The 26,801-nt window shown below is 40.5% G+C and overlaps 1 protein-coding gene across 1 annotated transcript in view; it reads right to left on the bottom strand.

Moving 5' to 3' along the window:
• Positions 1 to 13,036, bottom strand: part of kcnq3 (potassium voltage-gated channel, KQT-like subfamily, member 3) — a 59,970-nt gene extending 46,934 nt beyond the window's left edge. Inside the window, exon 1 of the mRNA XM_033981829.2 lies at positions 12,741 to 13,036. Within this exon, the coding sequence (XP_033837720.1) occupies positions 12,741 to 13,036 (296 nt within the window). The remainder of the gene's footprint in view (positions 1 to 12,740) is intronic.
• Between the last annotated feature and the right edge of the window lie 13,765 nt (positions 13,037 to 26,801).

The raw sequence follows: 26,801 nt of genomic DNA, 5'->3' as shown, positions 1-26,801 counted from the left end.
CTGCAGTCACAATTATTTGGTTGACTGATTGATTGCAATAGGAAGGGCATCTGACATAAAACATTAAACTACCAAGTCACTGTGCGACTGCTTTACTGTGGTGGTCCCAAATTTCAAAAAGGAGGCAAAAAATATAAACTCTATTTGATAAGAAAAGTCAGACAGAAGCAAACTAGCTGGAGGACAGCTGCAGACACAGGGAGAACATGCAAACTCCACACATACACACCAGTTCTAGACAGCACAGGAATTGAACCTTGGAGCTTGTTGCTGTGAGGCAGGACCACTATGCCACCCAGTTGCCTTCTGTGTGCAGTCTATAGGGATGACTAAACTTGACTAACGGTGACTACTTCACTAATCATATCATCATATCATGATCTGGGGCAGTATTAAATTAGTCTGTCTAAATCTCCAAAGCTCAAAACACTCTGTTCTGTTTCACATTGTGATGTCATGACATGGTAGTTTTCAAGTTAGCAGCTACTTTTCACCTTTTGTTTAGTAGACACAGGAATTTCTGGGGGTAAAATTATCCAAAGGATTTTAGTGAAGGTGGATGGAGCACTTTCTGTATTCTGTTTGAGAGAAGAACTCAGCCTAAATATGCAGGATTTCTGTTTTAAACGTGTGAATGAAACAAAACACGACTCCAGGTCTGTCTGTGATGACGAAACAACATTATAACATAGATCAGAAAATAGCATAATATGGGCCCATCAGGTTAAATTGTATATAAAATGTATAATTCTTAGACACAGTGTTGTTTCCATAGTCAAACAATTGTTTCCATAGTCACAACAAAAAAACAAACATAATGTAATATAAATAAATGAAGTTGCAGCAGTAGTAGTGAGTGTGGATTGTCAGGGACCAGGAGCTGTCTGTGGTGCTGAAGCTGGGCTGACCACACAGGCACAAGAGAAACTTAGCAGCTCTGTGGTAACACTTTTAAAATGACTATGTAGTAACACAATCACAACTGAACCTGAGTTGCCAGAGCCTGCAGATAGAGGACATAACTTTTTTCTCATCCTCTGTACATCCTCTGTGAAAGCTCAGAACCTCCAGAATTCACTCACTGAGCTGCACAGGCTGCACTAGCACTGATTCATGACTGCAGGGGGTTTGGGGTTTAAGTAGTGACCATTCAAATCAGAGAGAGGCATTTTAGGTTCAAACCAACTGGATTTCAGCGTTGAAACTGGCAACATAAATGAGAAACTCATGTGAGGCTCATTCTGCTTTTTGCTTGAATAATCATTGTAAGAACCACACATAATTTAAACATAAAAACATGTCCATCATGTCCAGTGTTTTTGTCATTAACAATAATCAGCATTAGAATTATATCAGTAAAAGTTGTATTTGATTTGAAGATGTTTACCTTGTACCTGTTTATGAAATTTAAAATGTAAATGTTCAAACCAACCTGTTATAATGTAATAGTTTGTGAAATGATTTAATCATTTTTAACATTTATAAAGTTTCTGATTTTAAATGAAATAATAGGTGGTCATTAGTTTCCACAGAGCTGATTACCCCTTGCGCGTTGACAAACTTGAGCTCTTTTGTACCGTCAGGACCTTGGGTGACTGCAGTGCGGTGCTGGGGACACTTAAATGTACTATTTATGTTTTATTTAAAACCTGCACAGATTTTATTGTCTGTGTGCCCTCTGTTCTTGGCTCCTGTGCTGGCTCCTGATTGGACGCTCCTGCAGACCTGCACAAGCCCCTGTTAGTGTAGCAGGTGGTAAGCGTTTGCGACTTGGGGCAGAATTATAACACTTTTTATGATGACTTTTATGATGAGGCAGCTGCTCTGATTACTGCAGACATTAACAGCACAGAGGCATGCTGGGAAACGTGGCCCATGACCCGTTGTTCTGGCCTGAGTCCAACACTAAGATAGAGTCTGTGCAGAGCCTGGTCTCGTTCCTGTTCCTCATAACAACAATACTATTATAATTTACAGCTAAAACAGTATGTGTCAGTAGTGTTGTCATGATAAACTGCAAGCTCGATTTCATTATTATGGAATAGACTCAATACTCAATACAGATACCAAAAACAAAAAATTACTATGGAATTTGATTTTCAACATTAAATCGTTATCGTTACATAGAAGACAATTTACTTTTGCGAATATAAAATTTGCCAAATATAATGATTGATTTGTTTGACTTTTACTTCCTTTGTTTAACTTGTATGTATCTCCATGGAAACAAGCAGGAAGTGCCACCAGGCCAAGTTACAGGTCAGAGCTGTGAAGAGCCTGCTCACAGTGAGGATGTTACACTAATAGAGCAAACAATATCATCTAGAACTTTAAGAATACAGAGCATTTTGTATCATTTTTACACAAATTCCTGATTCCCTGTTTGCCCAATGCTGAAATAGTCTTGTAGACTTTACTTCCTCAGTACTTTGGCCCCACAGGCTCCGCCCCTTGTCCCCGGGGCCCCTGTAGCCTGAGGCTGTTCTGTGTCTGAAGTCTATGTGTCAGATGTGATCCATGTCAGAGCCTGCAGTGACCGGTGCACTGGCTGGTACACCTGCTTTTCCCACAGGGTTAGATGTGAATAAAGCAGGGCACAGGATGAGCCCCAATAACACCGGGAATTAAAATGTGTCTTGTTAGCGCCTATGACAGGTTGGACTACTAATTTTACTAAAGCACACTTAAGATCATTATATTTAAGGATTGCTTTAAAACAAAAAAAGAAAAACAAAAAAGAAAAAAAATACAGTTAGGTTTCAAATTTTACTTCCTGGTTGGAAATCGGGAAGTAAAATTTTAAACCATGGTCGCTAACTGTTACCTAGCAACCATGGTGCTTGCTAGGCCAAATCTACTTGCCTGGCAAATCTCTCTGTACTTTTTGCACAGATTTTTGGGAAGCAAAACAACCAATTTTTTTCCCCCATTTTAGTTTCAGTGCGGCCAGTTTTTAAACAGACAATCATGAGATATTGTATTAAAAGTTCCCATATCAAAGTTCATCAGGCAGTCGATCAAGTAGTTCCTTATACATTTGTTCTCCTCTGACACATAGCAATGACCAACCTACTTTTTCATAGACTGAATAGTGATGGGTTTTAAATTAACCTGTTATCAATTATGTTGCTTGAACAATTTATTTTCTGTAATTTAATGGGATATAAGATTTTTTCTAGAATATGAGATATGTATTTTTTATCAAGAATAAAAACACATCTTATCAATAAACCAAGTATAAGACAGGATTATGCCAGACTTTCATCAGGCCAGGAGGAAGCTATTACTCAAAGAATAACCAAGGACATCAATGCGCTGGCTTAAAGAAGACATATTGTGCTTGTGTCTGCTGTAGTTATGATCGATGATACCCGTATTTATTTATTTATTTATGTTTTACATTTTAAGCAACTTGTGCATTCTTAACATCCTAATTCTTCACCACGATGAGTTTATAAGCACTTCACAACTTTCAGAGGCCACAACAGTAATCCTAACAACAACTAGCATGCTAACAGTGCACTTCACAAGTCTCTTCACGCTTTATAGTTAAAAGCAGCAGTACACAGAGGTCTTCTTTCTTTTTTCTTTAAGAGCTGCGTATGCAATGTATCTATACTGGGACAAGACGCATTTTGTTCAAATACACGTGTACAGGGCCTTTAACCAGGACTAAACCAGGATCTAACTAGGTCTAAACCAGGACTGCACTAGATCATTACTTAATCTATAAATCAATACAAAATTAGCATATAACTTTAAGCAACATAAACCATGAGCTCAGTCAAGACTAGAATTAGACCAGGACCAAGTGAGAATTAGACCAGGACTAAACCTGATCAATGCCAGGAAAGGGTTAATGGACCCATGCAAAAATTAAGTCTAGACACAGTAAGTACTCAGGCCTCTGTGTGAACTGAGTCAGAGGAGACTCAGAGCAGAGCATAATGAGTAGACACAACGATAAACAACACTTAATATAATAATACTGACCTATATATAATTTAATACATGTGTTTGTCACTATATGACGTCGGACAGGAAAAAGTTAAAGTGCATATGAGAGGTTAGACTACTCATCGCACTAAAACATAATTAAAGGGCCAGTACGCAAGACACTCAAAGAACTTTACATCAAGGAAACACTCACCCACTCACACAGACAGTCATACACCAGTCTCAAGAGGGGGTTAAGAGTCTTGCCCGAAAACACAACGACAGCATTCATCTATGGGAGCTGGAATTGCACCGCCACCTGTTGGTCAGTGGGTGTGACTACTCCACCAACTGTCGCCTAAGTGTGTCTTGGCGTAGTACAGATATATTGTATAAGCAGCTTTTAAGGTCAAACTCTGCTGTGTACTGTCTGCATCTAATTATAAAGAACTGTATTGGCCCAGAATCAGGAAGTGTGCGTTAGTTGTTGTTAGGGTTACCATGACAACAAAAAAACTCCGCTCTGGTTTCCGCAAGTGTTTCATGTTTTTAAGACAGTAAAAATCAAATAAAAACTAAATATATGTTATTATTTTGTACCCAATACCCACACCATTCAGAGGACTGGCGTAGTGCGCGTGGAAGTGTAAACATCCGAGCTGCCTCCAAGCTGTCAGCGACGTTGTTAAAGTATGGTTTAATTAATCAGAAAACCATAAACAAGTAAGATGTGTGCTAACGTTTTCACAGTGGTGTTACTTGGACAGTCTTTGCAGTACAGGGTATTTTTGGTTATTTTTTGGCTGTATAATAAGATTTGAGCTGTAGAAGGTTGATTTAATAACTTCTGTGACTCATTACAGATGCAAATTAAGCACTAAAGTGTTTTATTCTGCTGTTTATTTATTGCAACCGCAGGCTTTTAAACAATATTGTAGATTTAGAAAAGTTTTTTTGTGGTTATTGCATCAGTGGCATCAATTCTAAATAGTTTCAGTATTATCGTTTATCGTCTATATTTACTTCAGCAATATATCAAACTTCAAAATTTGTTATCGTGACAGGCTTAGGTACAACAGTGAAATGCATTGTGGGAAATACACTTACCTGAAGTCCACATCGCTCCACATTTGCTGAAGCGGAGAGGGAGCAACGTGCTGAAGTGCAGATCAAAACATTCTAAAAAATCGGGGCACGCTGCGCACTCCTCCTGTCAATCAAACCTGTTGCTAACGGTTGCGGGAGCGACCTCGGGGAAAAAAGGCGCCTGATCTGTCTCTTATGTTCATATCTTGAGTTACGAACACAATAGCAAAATAAAAATACCTGGATCACGTAGAGCTGGTTAATACACACACTTTTAAGACCAAAATGACGAGGCTGACAGCAGCAGTTACAGAGACAGGGGCGACAGCTTTCTTATGTAAAGTGAATTGAAGCCAGAGTCGATGGAGCCAAAAGCAAGCCCATGATCAGTTTGTATTTGAAACGCGACGGCTAGCGGGTTAGCTATGTGCATTTACATATACAGTGGGACAGGGGCAGCAGATGTGACATACAGGTATTTCCGTAATTATTATCTAGCAATCGAAAGGCCTAAACTCACCGCTTCCATTCAGCATTTATTTCATAATCATTTGCCATGCAGCGTTAACAGAATAAGAGCAAAACTGGTGTCCAATTATGAAGAGCAGTGGCTGAATGTGATCTTGGCTAAACCCAAGTTGCGAACATATATTCAATTAAAAGATACGTTTAAGACTGAATTTTATATCAGAGCAAATATGAGCACGAAACAAAGATTATTGATGGCACAGTTGCGACAGGGATCCTTCCTCTGGCCTTAGAAACAGGGAGGTTTTCTCAATAAAGTCTTTGTGGTCTATGTGAGTTGGGAGAAGTGTAACGTGAAGCTAATTTTTTGTTGTATTGTCCATTTTATGACAAATTTAGAAATCCTTTATTTGATGATGTTTAGTTGATGATGTTGACACACAGAGAAAAAGTGTATTAATCCCAAAGGAGCATAAGTCCAGTGATGTTGTCCCCTTTAAGACTAATGCTGTATCAAGTCTTGTGATCAAGAGTCCGTGTGTGCGTCTGTGTGTCTGTGTGTCTGTGTGTCTGTGTGTCTGTGTGTGGGGGGGGGGGGTGTCGGTGTGTGTGTGTGTCTGTGTGTGTGTATGCAGAGCCAGTAAAAGCCTATGCAGTCAGTTAGCCACGTTAGCGGCTAATGGACTCTGTGGTGAGCCTCATTTACAGCTCTGCCATTCATCTGTTTGACTGTTTGACCAGAGGGACTGCGTTAAGGCCACAGAAACCCTACACCCCGCGTGTTACACCCTACGCCCTGGTTAAGCCCCCTCACACCAACATGAATGGTCAGCTGGAGGAAGATAAAGATTTGATGATCAGATCTCAGAAGCTCAGTAGGGCTGGGCCTGGTTAGTACTTGGATGAGAGACCGCTGGGAATACCACGTGCCTCAGTGGGGCAGCAGTCACTACTGCAAACTGTTGTTGTGTCCTTAGGCAAGACACTTCACCCACTAATTTGGCTAGTGTGAAAATGGTGTATGAGTGTTGGTGGTGGTCAGAGGGGCTAATGGTACAGTTTGGCAGCGCAAGTGTTGATTGAATGAATAGCACACTGTAAAACGTTTTGGGTGTCTTAAAGGGTTTCCATAGTAGAAGAAAACTTATAATATCTGTCAACTGGACAAAAAAGTTGTAGGAGTGAAGACGTCTCACTGCTCATCCAAGTTACTTCTTCAGTTCTGATCAGATTACTGGTAGAAACTGCTTTATATCTGTCTAAAGGGAGGAACTAATTGCACTGAAACTGAAACACCTATTGTTTACAGTTTTATTTAAATAGGGGGTTTTATACAAAATCTTTTTTTTTTTTTTTAGCGTTTTACCATGTTATGACATTGTTCCCTCATCAAAAATATGCCAGAAGAGATTTCAGATGACATCCATGCATGTTTGAGTATTTTAGTGATCTCTCCCAAAGATACAAAATTGTACAAAACAACTTGACAAATCTGATGCGATGTGCAGCAGTTTCATTAATGTGATGCACACTCAATGTGTTGTGATAGCGCTCTGAATGGGGAGTGATTTAGCGTGGAGAGCAGAGGAAGGGCAGACTCAAAGCACATTTATTTTTATTTTATTCTATGTGTCCTCTGTAAATTATTTAAATTTGCAAGGAGCCATCTGTACATCATGGCAATAGACAACAGATGAAAACTAGCCTCTTGGCTAATTCTGGCATGTTAAACAGTTACTGTTGGTCAACATGCACTGTCCGCAATAAATAAATAAATAAATAAAATAAATAAAAATTAAAGTGAAACTTATAAAACATGTTAATACACTGGTTTCATTGAGTATAGCTTTTTCAGCATTAGCAGGTAATACCCCATAGAAGTAAAACACCCCTCTTTAAACAACTGGTGAATGTTCCTTAATAAATGAACCCAGAGTCTAAACACTCCTCTGCACTCTTAACAGTCCTGTTCCAGCACCATGGACAGCTCCTGCTCTCATAAATAGAATACAGATTTTTAATTCATATACACGAAACAAACTAATACTACTTTGTCTAAAATTTAAAAATGTATAACCTAATGTAAAGGTTGTTTATGTTTACATTTTGTATTTTGTTACTCAAGCTGATTCTCCAATCAGAATGCAGAATGAAATGCTCACTTTTTGTTGCCAGATCCTACAACTAAAATTCTCTGCTTTTACACAGAATAAGACCCCATGGAAACACAGGGAGGGCATCTGACACACAGGGACATTTAGAACTTGTTTGTACAGATCTAAAAAAAACCCTCCTGGGTTAACATTTCTTTACACAATAAGGAACAGGATGTTTTGTTCTTTGTAAAACATAAATAAATAATTGTAATCTTTGTGATTTGCAAACCAATGAGATTGTGATTTTGTGACTATTCATCTTGCAGCCCTACAGTGGAGTGATTGAGTAGCTGGGGCGATGTGCGAACAGATGATATTAACGACCTTAGCAATCTGTGTGACCCCAGCATAACCCATTGTGACCCTGTGACCTCTGTGCCCTCTGCACCAACCCACATTCTGCTAACTGACCTTTGGACCCATGTTGCAGTGCTGTCCCCTCATAAAAAACTTGCTAGTTATATTTTTGTTCATTCACAAATGTTTGTGTCTTCAACACAACCTTGTTACAGTTTTGGTTTCATATGTTAAGCCCAGTAATTATATACACATTTAAAAATATACTGCTTTCCTCCATAGTATTCTCTCTCTCTTTCTCTCTCTCTTTTTATCTATCTATCTTGCTCCAGTACCTCCCTCCTCTCTCTTTCTCCATCTCTATCCCTTTCACCTCTCTTCTCTCCCTCTTGCCCCTTCCTCTCTCTCCCCTTTCTCCCTCTCTCCCTCTCTCCCCTCTTCCTCCTCTCCCTCCCTCCTTCCCTCTGCTCTCTGTGCTCCTGGTCTGACACTAGTGCAGATGGAGGGACAAATCGCTCCCTCTCTCCTCCCCCTCCTCTCCCTCTCCCTCCTCCCCATCCCTCCGTCTCTCTACCTCTCTCCTTCTCTCTCCTCTTTGTGCTCCTGGTCTAACACAGGTCCAGATGGAAGGTTATATGTCCTCCTCTCTCTTCCAGCTCTCTCTCCTCTCCACCTCTCTCCTCCCTCTGCTCCTGGTCTAACACAGTTCCAGATGGAGGAACAAATCTCTCCCTCTCTCTTTGTTCTCTCTCTCTCTCTTCCTCTCTCTCTTCTCTCTCTCTCTCTCCTCCCTGTGCTCCTGGGTTGGAAACGGACAAGTCCAGACAGAGGGACATATCTCTAATTCTCTCCTCCTTCTCTCTCTCTTTTCCCTCTTCTCCCTCTTTGTCTCCCCCTCCGTCTCCCTCCCCCCTCCCTCTCCTCCTCTCCTCCCTGTGCTCCTGCTCCAACACAGGTCCAGATGGAGGGACAAATCTCTCTCTCTCTCTCCTCTCCCTCCGGTCTGTCTCTCTCCTCCCTGTGCTCCTGGTCTAACACAGGTCCAGATGGAGAGACATATTGCAGAGTGTGGACTGATGGTGAAGCGCTCACATGTCACACGCGACACACGAGGATGCACCGTGACTCAGACAGAGAAGAATCATGAGCCGAGACTCGAGAGCCAAGAGCCGGGAGCTGAGTGCCAGTTTTTGTTTCAAGTGGATAGACCCAGTAATTACAAAGATATTAACCATAAACCAGGTCCAAACATCTGCAATCCGACAATTTAACAGCAAATAATAATGTAGTGATGTCCCGTGAGCACTGTGTTGAAACATATGTCTCCGTGCAGGTTAGTGTGAGCTGTTTGGAGTGTGCTCTCTCAGTTATCTGTAGAGCCGGTGCTTCTTGTAAAGGTCAGTGTTTGTGTTGGAGACGAGCATCTGTTCTTTGTTCTGTCACTGGCAGCAGAGACAAGTGTGAACGTCCAAGCTTAGAACTCATCCAAACAGTGGCACTGCTGTACAGGTGCAGTCCAACACACACACACGGACACACACAGACACACTGCTGCTGATATTCACTACGCTGATACGAGTTTTACCATCTTAAAAACGTGAAAAACAGAACTAGTAAAAGGTTTGCAATGGTCCAAAGTTATTCCTCACTTACCTTATGCGTTCCGAGCGTCCTAATCATTCACCACGATGAGTTTATAAGCGCTTTTCACAACTTTCAGAGGCCAGAGCGGAGTTTTGCAATCAACAGTGACTAGCATGCTAATACACACTTCCTGATTATCGGGCAAGAAAAGGGTTTTCGGCACACAGCAGGCTCAAGAGCTGCTTATACAGTGTATATCAGTACTCAGGTAAGACTAGACCTGTCATGATAACACATTTGGAGGCACGGTATATTGTTAGAGAGATACTACAATAAACGATAATATTGAAACAGCTTTACGAAACTAATAGAAAAACACTAAACCAAGATAATCCCAGTAAAGCATTTTTAAATAGACAGTATCATTCAAAAGGCCAGAGCTGCAACACATAAACACCAGAATCAACCAATACTTAGCCATAGAAGTGACTTATTCACCTTTCTATGCCTCAAATCTTATCGTATTACAACAAAAATACCTAAAAGCTCTTCACTTGAACACAAAGTCCATATAGCAATTACCGTGAGCTCAAAGACATGGGACAAAATCATGAACAAGGCCTTTAAGAACAATCATTTTTCTCAACTACAAAATCTCCTGTCTTATTCTGCATAAAAACTGCCTATTTTGGTCTTTCCCAGGACAGATTTAAATTGTGAACTTTTTACATTGTTTTTGCTAATGGGCGTTTTGCACTGCTGCCAAAAAACATTGCGGCTTTTCACAGTAATGGTTGAGTTCAAAGTAAACAATCGTGCAAGGCGGAACAACCCGATGAGCTGCTGGGTCGCTGTGGTAAACACGTTTCACTCTATAGTGTCAGACAACATTTGAATGAATGCTAAAGCCAGTATTTAGCATCTCTATTGGTTTAACATTAGGCTGACTGGAAATTCTATGAGATGTGACGTCACAATTCTGAGCTCTATTGCCCCGCCCACTGTTGCCATAATTGCTCCTACATTGTGCTTTCTTGGTGATGGCACTTCTCAGTCATTTCAATCAACAATTTTGGAAACATTTTGTTGCTGTTATTTGCAACATCTTGAGAACCTTTACTAATCACAAGGCAGTACCAGAAACAAGTGCGCATGATAGAGAAGTCTTATGTACATAATTACATACAAGTTTGCTCTGCATATAGTGCTGTTGTATGTAAAGATTTTCCCCATGGGGATGAATAACACATTGTGAAATCTGCTTACAGTATAACATTAGAGTGTGCTATGTACAGAGCCAGCTGGAGACCCTGATGTAGCAGAGAGGAGTCCCGCTGTTGGTTCACGCCCTCACAGTTTGTATGTAATGTGTATGTAGCATGTATGTACACAGTGTGCATACAGAGAGGCGCGCGCCAACACAAGCCACATACGGGCCTGTCACAATAAACACTAGACCAATTTTTTGGGAGCCAGTAATTATCATGGGTACTTTTTCCTTGTACTAATTGGACATTTTTTGTTGTATTTCTGTATTATGATTTGATTTGATCTGTAGAAGCTTGAATTATGGCCTTCTGTGACCCATTATAGACGCAAAAAAAAAACTACCGTATTTAACTATGACTATAAGTCGCACTTTTGGTCGGGGGCGCAACTTATACTCAGATGCAACGTAAATGTGAAATTATTAAAATATAGAATTTTACATCTTTGTTATTGTCACACTGACAACCGCGTGAGGCACTCCAGGCTTGTACCAGTATCTACTACTCCTGTACCATTGAAAATGTAAAATTTCAACATTATGGTCATTTAAACGACATTTGAGAAACAATGAACAAAAAGGCCACATTATATGTCACATTATTTAACTTAGAATAATGTGTTGGGAAAATGTGTTATGTCTGAGTTTATATACTGTAAGTAGAGGTCACAATGAGCTGCTGGTGCACTCAGGAGAGAAGTACATTTAAAGCAGACCTATTGTGCTTGTGTCTAATATACAGTTATAGTCTGCCCACGCATCATTATGATATAATTTGGACATTTTAAATGGTAATATTCATCTAAAATGACATGATGCTATATGGACTTAATAAAAGTCCACTGTTGTGTTATAAAACTGCAGTGCTCAGTGAATGAGGTCCAAATGAGTCTCGTGATTTTAAAAACACAAAAGAGCTCTTCCTGGTTTGAAATTCAGAGTTCTGAAACGGGAGCCAGTCGAAATGTTCCAGACCAAGACACTGGACAGAGAAGACCACCATTTTGATAGAAAAGAACTATATTGTGCAACAAAAAATATTTCAACTACTAAGAATGTTCTGATACAGCTTTTGTTGCCAACTTCCAGTATTTGTTTTGCTGCTGTGCTCCATAACCGATATTGGCTGATACCGATATTAAGATTTTGCATAATTTATCTTATTTCCATTTTGAATCACTACAAGATCTGATGCACTGAGGACAAAGTGGGACTGATACATCGACACACAGACTGGGGCAAAGAAAAATATCTGTGCAAAATATCGGCTAAATGTTCAATATGGAACCAATACCAATTTCTACAGAAATAAAACCGATAGCTCATCCTTACTCACAACAATACTCAGGCCAGAACTCTAGAACAGAATAAATTCACCCATTTCCAATCCATATTTTGCACAAAGGTTAGTTGTCATTATTTCAGTTTGGGCTTGCCCGGTATTTGACAAACCACATGGGCAGATAAATCCTTTAAGAATCTACAAACCAATCTATTCGACATCAGTACAGACACAATAGAAGTCAAACTCAAACGTATAAACTGGATGCTGGCAGTGATAATCACCATATTCACAGTTTTGTTACCTTTTTTCTGCTACATAAATGAAGGGCAAAAGCTCACAAAACTATTACGTATGCCTATGTGTCTGACCCAAACTCACTCACAAGACTACACCTGCATGGGAGTTTATGCAAAAACTACGATTTATGCAGAAAAAGTACTAGTAAACTGTGTATTTATATAAAGGCAGATTCAACTTTTTATAGAAATACCAAAAATACTAGATCTTCTGCTAACTCATTCACTCACTTATCCTTTCTTCTATTGTGCCATATAAATCCTTACTAGTGTTAGTGTCATGATAGTAAAATTTCAAACTTGATTTCAATACTGAGGAAAGGTTCGTTTCTGTCCTGTGAATGTGACTTTTTTGAGTTACTCACACGAAGGCGTGGTACAGCAGGGCCCATCCCCGGGGCCGCTCCAGTGCATCATAGATCAGGTTCTGGGCCTTCCTCTTGCGGATGTTGTTCCTCTTGTGGGGCCTCTCATAGTCGAGGGGGGTCTTGGCCAGGAGTCCGAAGCCCACGTGCTGAGGCCTTTTTGGGTCGTCCCGCCCGGGGGCCAGCAGCATGGTCCCATCCCGGTCCCCTGCCTCTGATGCTGTGCCGCCAGCCGGGGGAGTCTGCTGGGACTGCCCCTTGTCCCCTCCAGCACTAGTCCTGGAGCGCAGCCCCATCGTGAGAAATCCTGCTCCCCTCACAGCTCCAGCCCATGTCCCCTGTCAGCCGCGTGCTCCGGGGCCCTGAGAAGGTCAGCAACAGCACACCTGCAACAAGAACAGGAGAGGGGGAAGCTTTAGAGAGATATATCAGCACACCTGAAACAAGAGAGGGAAGCTTTAGAGAGGAACACCAGCACACCTGCAACAAGAGGGGGAAGCTTTAGAGAGGAACACCAGCACACCTGCAACAAGAGGGGGAAGCTTTAGAGAGGAACACCAGCACACCTGAAACAAGAGGGGAAAGCTTTAGACAGGAACACGAGCGCACCTGAAACAAGAGGGGGAAGCTTTAGACAGGAACACGAGCACACCTGAAACAAGAGGGGGAAGCTTTAGACAGGAACACGAGCACACCTGCAACAAGAGGGGGAAGCTTTAGACAGGAACACAAGCACACCTGCAACAAGAGGGGGAAGCTTTAGAGAGGAACACCAGCACACCTGAAACAAGAGGGGGAAGCTTTAGAGAGGAACACCAGCACACCTGAAACAAGAGGGGAAAGCTTTAGACAGGAACACGAGCGCACCTGAAACAAGAGGGGGAAGCTTTAGACAGGAACACGAGCACACCTGCAACAAGAACAAGAGAGGGACGCCTTAGACAGGAGCACCAGCACACCTGAAACAAGGGGCTTTTCTCAATCCACATACTTGTGCAGACCTGTGTGTGTGGACTTGAGAAACATCACCCTCCGCAACCCAAGTCGGGGATGCATCGGAGGAGACTTGCCTGTACTCAGTCTAGCATATTTCCCATAATGCACTTCACACTGTGCACACACCAGCCGGCAATCATCACAACCCTGCACCCGCTGCCGTCTCCTCCCCCCGAGCGAGCAAAGCTGTGCGGTCAAGCAGACAGATACAACGCATGTGGAAATCAATGCACTTAATGATCTAAAACTTTTATTTGTAATACTTCTCAACGCGGGACATTTTGCATACAGCCTATTAAACCTATGTACGCTTTGTTTTTGAGCAGATGTGGAGGTTAAAGTTTGTTTCGATACTTCCGTTTCCTCACATTTAATTAGTTTACTATATCCAGTTCTATGAAATATGAGTAACAAATGCAGAAGGCTTCTCAGTTCTACCGAAACTTTGAAACAGCAGACGTGTAGCCTTAATGATGAAGAGGAATGATGGGTTAGAGTTTTTGCTTTATTTCTCAGTTTCAGCTTTGCTATTGGTTTTTATTATAGCGAGCACCCAAATGCACTTTCTTTCCTGTGATGTCATCAAGTCCACCTGTCTCAAAGCTGAGAGAGCCAAGTCCTACTTCTTTGAGGGAGATAACGATGAGGGAACACTGTTACACCATGGACACATCAAGTCTGTGTTGCACAATATGGCAACATGTTTTGCACCAAGAGAATTGTGATTAAAATTAGATATACTTCCTTGTATTCCCTGAATGTTGGACTGAACCAGGACCAACCCAGACAGCAGACATTAAAGGCCCCATATTGCTATATTTTCTGATCTATGTTATAATGTTGTTTCCTCATCAAAAACATACCTGAAGTTGTGTTTTATTTCACAGATTTAACACACAAACCCTGCATATTTAGGCTATGTCCTTCTCTCAAACAGAAAACACTCTGTTCCACAAAACATAATTGCAGGTATGCTTTTGAAGATGGAACAACATTCTAACACGGCTTAAACCTCACAAGAGTCCATTTTGTGTAATATAAGACCTTTAAACTGGTCTAAACTAATACTAAATCCTAAACACAAGATTTGATCTTTAAGGACTACATTAGGTCTTAACCAGGACTAACACAGGTCTAAAACAGGGCCCATACTAATCGTAAACCAGGACTAAACCAGGTCTTATCTTGTACTACATCAGGACCAAGTCTAAACCAGGACTAACACTGGTATGATTTAAAATAAGTAACAACTTAACAAAACCAGACTAACCCGGTTTGAACAAAGGACCAAACTCTAAACCAACTCACGAAACCCTGCAAATGCGGGCCAAAGCGAGTTAGTCATGACTACAGAGCACCAAAACGTGACTGGATCATCGTTACGTCAGCATTCTAGCCCAGGTGAGTCCGGACTAACGTTAGCCCTACACTTGACACTTGGCTCTAACCCGGACTAGAGCCAAGACTTTTGAGGTAAACAGCAAAACAACCACGCGCAGGAGGAGAGTGGCATTACGCAGTGCCACAGCTCCAACCCTCACCCATTTTAACGCAATAAAATAATCTAATCCACACAATAAGGTGCCAATAAGCTCATCATCTCATAATATGTAATGTTTCCGCGCCTTGTGCTCCCCAGACGCGCCGAGTGCAGACAAAGGAGGATGGGGAGCGAAGAGAACTGAACCAGAGACAGACGCCACCTACCAGCAGCCTCGTCTCCCGGGCATCGTGTGCATCTCCGGGGCTCCTAGCGGCCGCCATCCACGCCCTGAGATCCGGGGAGGGGAAGCGAGGACAGCGGAGGGGCGGCGGGGGTGGGGAGGCTCTGCGGCTGGATGAGGATGAGCGAGCTGAGCAGTGTGGATGTGAGAAGAAGAACTGGAGCGATAGTGAGAGGAGAGCGGAGGGAGACGTACAGGCGACGTACGCGCGTGAACAGACAGGTTGGAGCGCGCTGGTTGTGTGTGTGTGTGTGTGGGGGGGGGGGGGGGGGGGAGAGGGAGAGCAGCCCAGCCCTTGATATGCACCGTCATGCATTCGCGCGGATTGGACAGGCGGCGCAGGAGCGACGTGAGAGCGGCAGTCCATTTAAAGTGCTTTAATCAGTGTACTCCAGGCGTCAGGGACACTTCTACACTTTTTCTGCATATGTCAAGATAATAAAATAGGTTTAAAGCCTATTAGTTTTCTTACATGAGATTTGTCATAGTGATAATTACTCAACTTTAATAGATTTACATTATACAGAATTCCGTAAATAGAATTGCTTGAATGTGGATAAGCAGCTCTGTTTACTAGTCTCTCCATGGCCTAGCACCAAAGTACATCTTTGATATGTTAGTGCCATATGAACTATTTCCCACTCCTCCTGTTTCAGTCCTGTTTCAGTCCTGGTTCTGTCCTGTTTCAGTCCTGTTTCAGTCCTGGTTCTGTCCTGTTTCAGTCCTGTTTCAGTCCTGGTTCTGTCTTTGTCTTATTCACAATGTTTAAATCCAGGCTCCAAACGGTTCTGTTTATCTGTGCATATGACTCAAAGGTTTTTATTCTGCGCTCTTCTCTTTTAATGTTAATTTTATGATGATTATTTATGCTATGATTTGTTTGTATTGTGATTTTAATGTCTTCCTTATTCTGTAAAGCACTTTGAATTACTCTCTGTACCAATTGTGCAAGACAAATAAACATCTTTAATGAGCTTTTATAATGGTGTTCATGTTGGCTGAGTGGCTAGCCATGCATCACAGCAAGAAGATCCCTGGTTTGGATCCCCGGGTGACCCGGGCCTTTTTGTGTCTGGGTGGGCTTCCTCTGGGCATTCCAGTTTCCTCCATCAATCCAAAATATGCACCATAGGTCAAATCATTCAGCTATGGTAGTCCTGACCAAGACTAGCTCAAGATCTGGACATGGATCCCAGAGTCCTGCACAGCAGTAGGTCACTGCTCCTGACACATTGCTCCATCAGAACTAGTTCCTCACAAGGGATAAATAAAGTTTTACTTTAACCTTCTCTCATCATGACTTTACTCAGATCAGAGTTGTACTTCAACTGATTCCTGCACCTGTTTCTATAATTAAGCCACTTCAGATCAATGATGCAGTTTGCCATGAACAAAATGTAATGATCAAAGTTTCATAATGAATACCAGAAAATAGTATAGCCTGTTCTACTCAAAAGAGGGGGCATTTACTTCTATTATCTTTGGAAATGTACTGGCCTTCTGCAGTGGCCCTAAGATGCTCCTCTGAGGAACCCCCTCAGAGGAATTTAGGATAGTGCTGAAAAATAAAGACAATGCAATCAATATCTCATTAGTAAAATAAAGTATATATAAATAAGTAAATAAATGAGTAAAATGCTGAATTGTCAATAAAAACTGTAAATATTAAAAACCATAAATAGTAAAAATAACACAAAAAATAAAATAAAAAAATCTGCATTCTTTTTTTTTTTTTTTTTAATAAAGTAGTTTTAGATTACAACATAATGATCCATGAGTGTCATAGATTATAATTATATAGCAGACAGATATGGAATGGTTGGAGTAAACAGTGTCTGAGGTTCTAGGGCGTTAGTTCTTGGTACTGTGTGGTCAGTGTGCGGCACTATGGTCCATCTGCTTTTGTGGTGTCGGCCTCTGAATGATTGAACATGTTATGTTGTGTTATCTGCTCTCCACTCTACACATGTTTTATTCATGCCTCTCATTCACTTTTCAGCAGCCACAGCACAACCACTGGGATACAATCTAATCAAACCAAATCATTCAATTAAAGAGCATGAATCAAAGGGTTTTGTCATCTATATTCCATGTGTCTGCATTTGTCTTTGCTTCAAACCTCTCTCTTATCCTCTCTTATCCCAGGCCACTTGCAGGTCAAAGAACCCAATAGGTGGGAATATCGGGGCTATGAGACATTCAGGGACATCTAGTAATTTAGCATTGGTATTCAAATTTTGCAGCTATAATTGGTAATAATAATGGCTATCGTATATATAACCTTCCTTTTAGCAGATATAGATCAGTGACATCTAATTTACATTGATCTGTACTATATTACTCTCAGCAGCACAAATATACACTGAAGCTCTGGAAGTTTTCACTTTAACATAGTAGATCAAAACAACATGTGTTCATCCACATTGGAAGAGACTGTAATTAGTCATCACTGCTGATCTAAAACGAGTGATTACAGGTGTGTAGAGTGAGTTAAAAAGGGGTAATTGACATAAGGAAATGGATTAAGTTTAGCAAGATTCCTGTAAATGTTTCACTTTGACAAGAAAAATTTTGGGCCACCATTCAACAAAAGTTGAGAAACATCACCAGTAAAATCAATTATCTGAATGAATTAATAATTAATTAAACAATGCTCTGAATGTTCATGAATTCTTGTACCATTGACCCATATCTGCAAATAACATCACTATTCACAAAAGCAAATGGTGGTTTATGAATATTTTCTGGTACTGACCAGGTTAAACAGACAGCATTTGAATATAAATGCTGCGTATTAACTGGCCTAAAAGCAACATGTGAACAAAAAGGATCCCAAGAATGACCCCTGGGGCACCTCACAGGTCAGGGCCACATATTCTGAGGCACATTTTCCAACTTCAACAAAGTACTCCCTGTCTTCTAGATAGGACTTGAACATCATTTGAATGTCATTTGTCACCTTGATAAGAGCAGTTTGCTGTGATGGAATCTTAATCCTGACTGGAAAACATCAAATGACTTGTTAATTTGGGGAAAGTTAGTAAGCTGTTGGTAAACTACTTTTTCAAGGACTTTGCCTAAAAATGGTAGATTTGAGATGGGTCGGTGATTGTTTAGTACTGTGGCATCCAGATTGAAGTGACATGTTAACTATGCAAGTGGATGGTGATAGCAACTTGTTGAACACAGACTTTAGACATCTAATGGGTAACACATAGAGGCAGTAGACAGCTCTGACTGGTGATGATCTCTTGGACAGTCTTGTCAGTAACAGTTGAAAAGTGAGTCAGTTCTAAGTGTCTGGGTGGCTTTAGGGTTGTTATTTGCACTGTGGAATTGATGGAATTTTTAATACACTGAAGAATACTGCAAAATCGTTACAACTTAGATGTGGAAATTAGTTCTAAAATACCTCTCCCTTGTTCTACATAAACTGTGTTTGTACATTTATATCTTTTTTCTGTAAATCTCATAATGAACCTGGAGCTTTGACTTGCACCATTCCTGCTCAACCCTCCAGCACTCCCTTTTCTGCGCCCTGACTGAGTCATCATTTCTCCATAGCAGGCTTCATCAGGGCAATAATGTCCAGAACATTCAAAATACCTGAAGTCATAGAGTTTGACAAATTATTTCCATGAACAGTGCACCTGTCTCATCATTTATGTGTACCAGCCGCTGGTTTGGGAGTAACAGACATGTTAAAGAAGACACATAAATGATCAGACAGAGCAACATCCACCACATTTGAAATATTTACTCCTTTTGTAATGAGCAGGTCCAGAGTGTCCTCTGTTGTGGGTGGGCTCGCTGACATGCTGAGTCAGACCAAAGGTTTCAAGGACAGAACTGAGCTCTTGAGCATTTCTGTCAAACACATTATCCACATGTACATTATAATCACCTGTAATGACTAAAATCATCAATAAACCTCAGACAGTGCTAGGGAGGTTTGTATATGACTAAGTAGAGTTTGTAGTGGGATTGTTTTAGCTCCATTTTAAAGGAAACATACTCAAATGATGAAAACGCCCTCTCTAAAAACTGCACACACACTGCCACCCTTTTTGTTTGCTCTTGTTTCAGATACAAATTTGAAGCTGGGTGGAGTTGATTCCACTAGAACTGCATTGTGTTTTTGTCAAGCCATGTTTCAGTAAAGGTAGTGGCAAAGACACTGGGCAGGTATGATTGTTTTTGAAAGCTCATCAATAGGAGCCAGACTTCCTGGAGCCGACAAACATAATTAGCATGCATGCTTCTGCGTTTCCTGTTTGGGTTTTTAGGTTTTTAGTCTTTGGTGAAAATTAGGAACAAAAATGTAAATATACTAAAACATGTTTTTTTTTTGTGTTTTTTTTTTTGTTTGTTTGTTTGTTTGTTTTGGGGGGAGAGGGGCTTCATATTTGAGATGAGATTTGACATACACAATATGAGTGGCTCAGCGCTACTTGCAAGTTCAATATGACATAAACTAAAATGGATTTACCAACATACTTACAGCTAACACAAATGATCTGGTGAAAAACATTGTACTGACTTAATTTGTACTTGTTTCAGTTATCAGCCCTCCCTCTCACTCTCTCTTTCTAAACACCTCCACTCTAAAGCTTTACTGACTTAATTGCATTATTTGTATAATTGCCTTCACTAGACAACTAATCAGTGTTAGCGTTATAGCGGACATTGTAGTTGTAGTCTCAAATTCATTTAGAGAGAAATTTGGTAATAAAGGAGACAGCCTTGCTTTTCATACATATAGAAGATAATAATTCAAAGATGTGATACCATAACCAATGTGTATTACTCATTTATGCACCTTTTGTTCTGGGCTAGAGTTTTATTTTATTTTATTTTTATTTATTTTTTTTAAGAAATAATATGCAATTTAAAGCCACAGTATGTAACTTTGAACTAAAAAATAGACTAAAATTATTATTTTTTTGTTATTTTGGTTGCTTGATAAACATGTGTCCTGTGTCCTGAGAGGGCTTGCATCTCCGCAAACCTGACCCTGCAACCTGGAGAAGTGCCTCCAGGAAACGTTATTCCTTTGGTAATAATATTTCACAATGTGGTGTAAAACTCATTTATTTTCATGGAGAACGTTCCAAAATATTTAACTTTCTATTTCCACTGCATCATGCAGGAGAAGTACCATCTCCAGAAAGTTATATAATATACCTTTAAATCAGGAGTATTACAATTCTGTGGGATATAAACTCCTAGCACATAACATATTTAGATCACCATGTTACCTTTTATTGTTTTGAAAATGCAATATTCACCCAAAGCAATGTATTAACATATTTTATACTTTTTTATTTATGGAGAATTGTCATGTGGAAGCATGGGTGATGTAGGCTTGGGGGCGGAGCACTAGACAAATCTTGCAGCTAAACATAAGGAGGGTTTGAATAGGGTCCGAGAAAAATTGCTAGATTAGTCAAACGTGCATGGATGACATATAAAACCTCTTCAGGCAAGTTTTGATGAGGGAACAACGTTATAACATGGTAGAAAGCTCCAAAAAGTTGACTTTGCATAATATGCCTTCTAGTTTAGTTTTTATTAGTGAACAAAACATCATAGTGAATCATGAGTATTACACTGATGACAGAAGCTATGAGTCAACAAAACCAAAACTGTGACATCCCTCTTCTCTTAGCGTGTGGCAGAGTGGAGTGTTGCTCAGAGAAGAGGCAGAGCTCTCCCTGTGGACACAAAAAACATTAAAAAACACTTAGACACGTGGCCATCCGTCAAACCAGATCAATACCCGTGTGCAAACCCAACCAGAATCCAAAAGACAACACAAATCTGCGTCTGTTTATCGAGAGCGACAGGAGTAACCGCCCCTTGCCAAGCTACTCCTGCCTCGTGCCTCCTGCCTCCATGCACGACCTCTTCACTTGACCTCCACCGCTCCACAAACTGCAGCAGGAAGTAATGCTCATCACAAAAAGCCGATAATCAATGCTCTCGGCACCATTAACCAAACAAGAGCTCGGAGCAGTTTAGGTCCGGAGGCTCTGAGGTGGGACAGTAGGGCTTAAAGAACCATATACTCTGCTACAGTACCTGTTTGGAGATTTGAACTATGTTTGCATCTTGTTAATATTATAAATACCTAGAGTAGTGTGTTGCTGTTTGTGTATATGTCTGTGTATAAGCCTTGCCAAATTTTTCAGCACTCAAAATGCTTGGTTTCAACTTGATGGTATTCAGTTGTAATTCAAGTAACATCACTGTGCCGTGTTTTAACAGAGTCCTCAAACAGTCAGTCCTCAAACAGTCTTTCTAAGGTCACTCTATCCTAAAGAAAAATGAGGAGCTTAGTCCATATAATCAACAATTATGTCATAATGGGAGTACATGGTCAATGATATATTTTCCTGTATGTTTATGTTTGTGTTCATGTAAAGGAGCTGCTTTTTCACTGCAAAATAACGTAAAATCTAATCTTTGACTGTTAACCTGACTCATTCTGATCATTTAAGCATACACATTGCATGTAGTGATAGAAAATAAAAGCATATATACAGAGGTTGTGGGCAGAGGCATGTGTCCAGGTGACCAGGATGCCCGCGCCTTTCTGTGTGGAGTTTGCATGTTCTGTGTCTGGGTGAGTTTCCTCCAGGCTCTCAGGTTTTCCCCCATCAACCCAAAACATGCACAATGGGTCAAATTACCCAGCTAAGGTAGTCCTGACCAAGACTAGCTCAAGATCTGGAGATGGGTCCAGATCTGAGTGCTGTGCTGCAGTAGCACATTGTTCCTGAAAGGTTGCCCCAGAGTTATTGGTTGAAAGATGGGTCAAATGTAAAGACTGAATTTCCCTCACCAGAGATCAATAAGTATACCTTAACCTTAAAGGACTTGAGAAGTGTAACTAAATCTGAGTCCAGTAAGTCTATGAGTCCAAGTCTGACTTGCTCTAGTTTAGTCCTGGTTTGAGCCTTGGTTAGTCCTTCTGTAGATTTAGTTTGGTCCTGATCTAGTCCAATTCAAATATGAATGCACCTGAGTCCAGGTTGGAGTCCTTGGTCCATGAGTCAAGTCGTGAGTCAGTGTCTTCAAGTGGAGTCACTAGTCCCTGAAGAAATGAAAAATGAGCTCCATATCCATAACTGCCTCTGCCAGAGGCTGTCATGTTCCTGGGCCTGTCATGGTCGCAGCTCCATTAACTCTAGAACACTTCATTAGGCTCATTTAAAAAGCCATTTGACCCATTATTCCACCACAGCGCTCAGAGACCACACTCACTTGTGATAAGCTGTTTTGTTATTTTGATCATTTCAGTCCCTGAGGAAGTCACTGTATGTAGATAAGTTATGCAAAAACCAAGGTAAAAAAAACTCAAATGCAAACTAGTTCTTGGGATTGCCTGGTTAACCAGTGTTTAACAAAGGTTGACCAGGCATCACATTGCAACATTGTGGTTTGGAGTCAAAGGTGAGGCACCATAGCAACGCCGACAGACATACTTCAGTTTATGCAAAGGTAATGTGCATTTGTGGATAGGGGACATGTTTAGTTTAGTTTAGCCTTTATTTGAATGTACAATGTACAGAGACATTAAGCTCAGAGAGAGAGATGTTCCACACCAGATTATAGATTATAACAGTTAGTTTTCATCTGCAGTCCCTGATTTACAGTAATAAATTATATAAAAACACATAATTCGCCCCCCACACACACACACCTACACACCCCCACACACAGTCACACACACACTCACACGTTATGTACAATACAGTGACACATGTCAACAAAACGTAGATGGTTACAAATTCATGAGTTAGCTTCTTCTTAAAAAATACATATTCACCTATATTGTCTGACGTCTGCTTTTCTCTCATCTCGATGTAACAAAAGTTCTGTTGTTGAGACGCTTCAACCAGTCAGATTCAAATATTTGTTACAATGTTCTATGTTTTCCCAATTACTTTGCATCAGAACATGATGCGCTCAGAGTGCAACACATATGAATCTGGTGTTAGCAACGTTTTTTGCCAATGTGTTCAATATATACATACACTAATAAATATGTGAAAAAATATTACAAATATCTTGTTTTCCTCATTAAAGAAGACATATTGATGCTATAGCACCACTACTACTGGTGGTTCCTAGAGTGTCTAAAAGCACAGCAGGAGGGAGAGCTTTCACTTTCCAAGCTCCTGTGTTATGGAATCAGCTCCTGCCCATGTCAAAGAGGCCCCACAGTCTCTACATTTAAGCCCAGGCTTAAAACGTTCCTTTTTGAATTAGCTTATGGCCAGGCAAGCTAGGTACAGAAATAAACCCTGAAAGTTATGCTACCTACCTAGCTGGTAGCTATGTTGGGGGAAATATGGAACCCTGATCACTATCCTCTGTTTCCTGCTATTTTCCCTGTCAACAGCATTCACTCTTCAGTTCACCTGGAGTTTGTTCATTGCTATTCACATGTTGTTCCCTGTTCCACTTCCCTCTGGAGAGTGGAGCTGGTTCAGATCACTGGCCGCTGAGTGCCCGGTGATGACTAGACCTTTGATCCCCTGCTGTGCCCCGATCTTGTTCCGTCGGTCTGGACCTTCACTTCCCTCGCCTGGCTGGATGGCCCGGTGCTTGGCTGGGGTGGCTCCTGTCCTGCCGTGAGTGGACCTCTCTCTGTCCCTTAGCTCTGGCCCTATAGACTTGAACTCTATCTGCAAATGGAGACATCTGCAGCCTGTCCGTCTATAGACTGGATCTCTCCTACACTGTGGTTCTCCTCAAGGTCTTTTTCCCACTTTTGTTTTGTTTTTTATTTTTTTATTTTTTTTGTTTGTTTTTTTTAGTTTTTTCTTGCCGAGAAGGAGGGTTTAAGGGATGTTCTGGGACAGTTCTCCATTTGCTTGTTTTCTGTTGAATAATTTGCTTGTCTGTTTGTCTTTCATTGTTGATTTTCTAACTTTGTTTTGGTTAAATCAGTTCTCATGTTCAGCCCGACGAGGCAACTGCAATTTGTTGTGATTTTGGACTTTACAAAAATAAATTGAATTGAATTAAATCTTGTGCTTGTGTCTGCTCTATACTTATAATCTTTGACACCTGTGGATTATTATGTTATAATTTGGACATTTTAAAAAACAAATCCACTGACTTTGTGTTAGAAATTGGCGGTGCCCAGTGGGAGCTGACATCTCTGTAAACGTCATCACAACAAAGGGTTTGCCCCTGCAATGGATAGATGTAGAACTGGAGAACTACATACGTACAGACCAGCGAGTGTATGCCAGAGACGGTGGAGATGGGACTTGATGGTCAATATGTCGTCTTGAAAATAAGAGAATAAAGATTGTTCAAACATGCACCAATCACTCCAAAAAATACTTCTGATGAGTAAATGGTGAGAGGAAACAACTTAAACATGATTGAAAGCTCTGAAAAGTCCATTTAGCAGAATAACTCCCCTTTAAAACATCCATACATGATAGCCTTATGGGATTAGAGTGTTTCATAAAGTACACTGGTTTTTCTTTCATGTTAATATTTTGCCTGGAATGTTCCACAATATGACATTAACCATGTAGACCAGAAAGTAACAATACTGGGCCAAGTTATGGATGAGATCTGTAGAAAGGAGTCTCTGTAATTGTATTGATGCAAGAGATACTTTTAATGCTATATTGAGGAACATTCTAGGCTAAGTAATAACACCTTCCTGGACACAAGCCTGGGCCAGACCTTTTGAAAATTTACATAATGCACCTTCAAAGGTTGAGGTGATTAAAGGCAACACTCCTTTTATCCTTTTGGAACAGCCTGTTTTGTTTTGTTTAGTCAGCATTTTAACTTTTGTTTGTGATGTATTGCTTGTTAAAATGAGTTGTGGTCCTCCTGGGGTACTCCTGGGGTACTCTTAGCTACTCCTCTCCTCATCGATCCCATAAGCCCATTGATTTAGTGAGGCATTAAAGAGACAGATGTGCGTGAGGGGGTCATAAATACAGAGCGCTAATTGGAGTGACAGCAGTGTATCCGGCTGACCACAGAACAAGACCAGTGACACGGCAGCTCTGAGGGATGGCTCCAGCTTCTGTGTTAAAGAAATAATGTGGACATTTTCCGGTTGATTTTCTTGCTCATCTCCATGGAGATGTTATTGCTTTGTCTTAAATGTTCACCAGTATGGTATTGAGAATGTATCCATCAAACATTTATGTCATTACAGATGTTTACACTGGTTAAACAAATACTTTGAAGATCATACATTCTTACAGTGAGTCTGGGCATTAAAGGAACGCTATGCAACTTTACCGCTTGCTTTTATTGCTCATCTGTATGAGATGTTATTACTTGTCTAGAATGTTCACTAGTATGGCAATAAAAATGTATCTGTCAAGCATTTTTTTTTTAAAAAAGGGTTGCCTCTCCACAGATCTGACCTGGTACTGTGACTTTTATGCCGTACTGTGCCACACGGTGCTAGCATCTCCACAGTGACAAACAGGAGGCGCATATATACAGTGTATGTGTATGTGTATGTGTATGTGTATGTGTATGTGTATGTGTATGTGTATGTGTATATATATATATATATATATATATATATATATATATATATATATATATATATATATATATATATATATATATATATATATATATATTTAATACATATTTTTATTACTTTATATTACAGATTTTTTTTTACATTAAAATATTACTTAATTGCAGAATACTACTAAAAATTAAAACATGCGAATGTGAACTAAAACATTGCAACAAATTAAATTAAAAAATATATATACATATATGTATATACAGTATATGTATATACAGTATATGTATATACAGAATATGTATATACAGTATATGTATACAGCGCAATAAATGTAAAAAAATAAGTCAGTTAATGCCATACTGCATAACATTCACAATTTGGCAAAACATCATTTAGACCAGTTGGTGAGACAGTGGTGACCACAGTAACAATACCATCAGCAGCTCTTCGAGATGTTTAAAGGTTCAGCACTAAAGGAATACTATGGAGCTTTTCTCATTGCTTTTCTTGCTTGGCGAGAAGGTGGCGGAGGGGGGTGGAGGTCGGTCTATGATGCTCCCAGTCATGGCCACAGACCCCATCACTCTGGAGCTGTCACAGGCTCTGTCAGCATCACACTGCTGGGACCTCCCGTGCAGAGGGAGCACATGGCACAGAGAGGGCAGGTGACAGGCAGGGGCCCACATGTGCAGACATCCTTACTGGTTACAACAGAAGAGTCACAATGACCCCTCACAACAACAATAGGGTTTCTGAATAAGCAGAGGTGGGTGGTACTCAATTACATTTTCTCAAGTAAATAACTTT

The sequence above is a fragment of the Periophthalmus magnuspinnatus genome, chromosome 17, assembly GCF_009829125.3.
Source record: "Periophthalmus magnuspinnatus isolate fPerMag1 chromosome 17, fPerMag1.2.pri, whole genome shotgun sequence".
Taxonomy (NCBI): Eukaryota; Metazoa; Chordata; class Actinopteri; order Gobiiformes; family Gobiidae; genus Periophthalmus; species Periophthalmus magnuspinnatus.
Note: the sequence above shows the minus strand (reverse complement) of the source record. Positions and strands in the feature narration are given on the sequence as shown.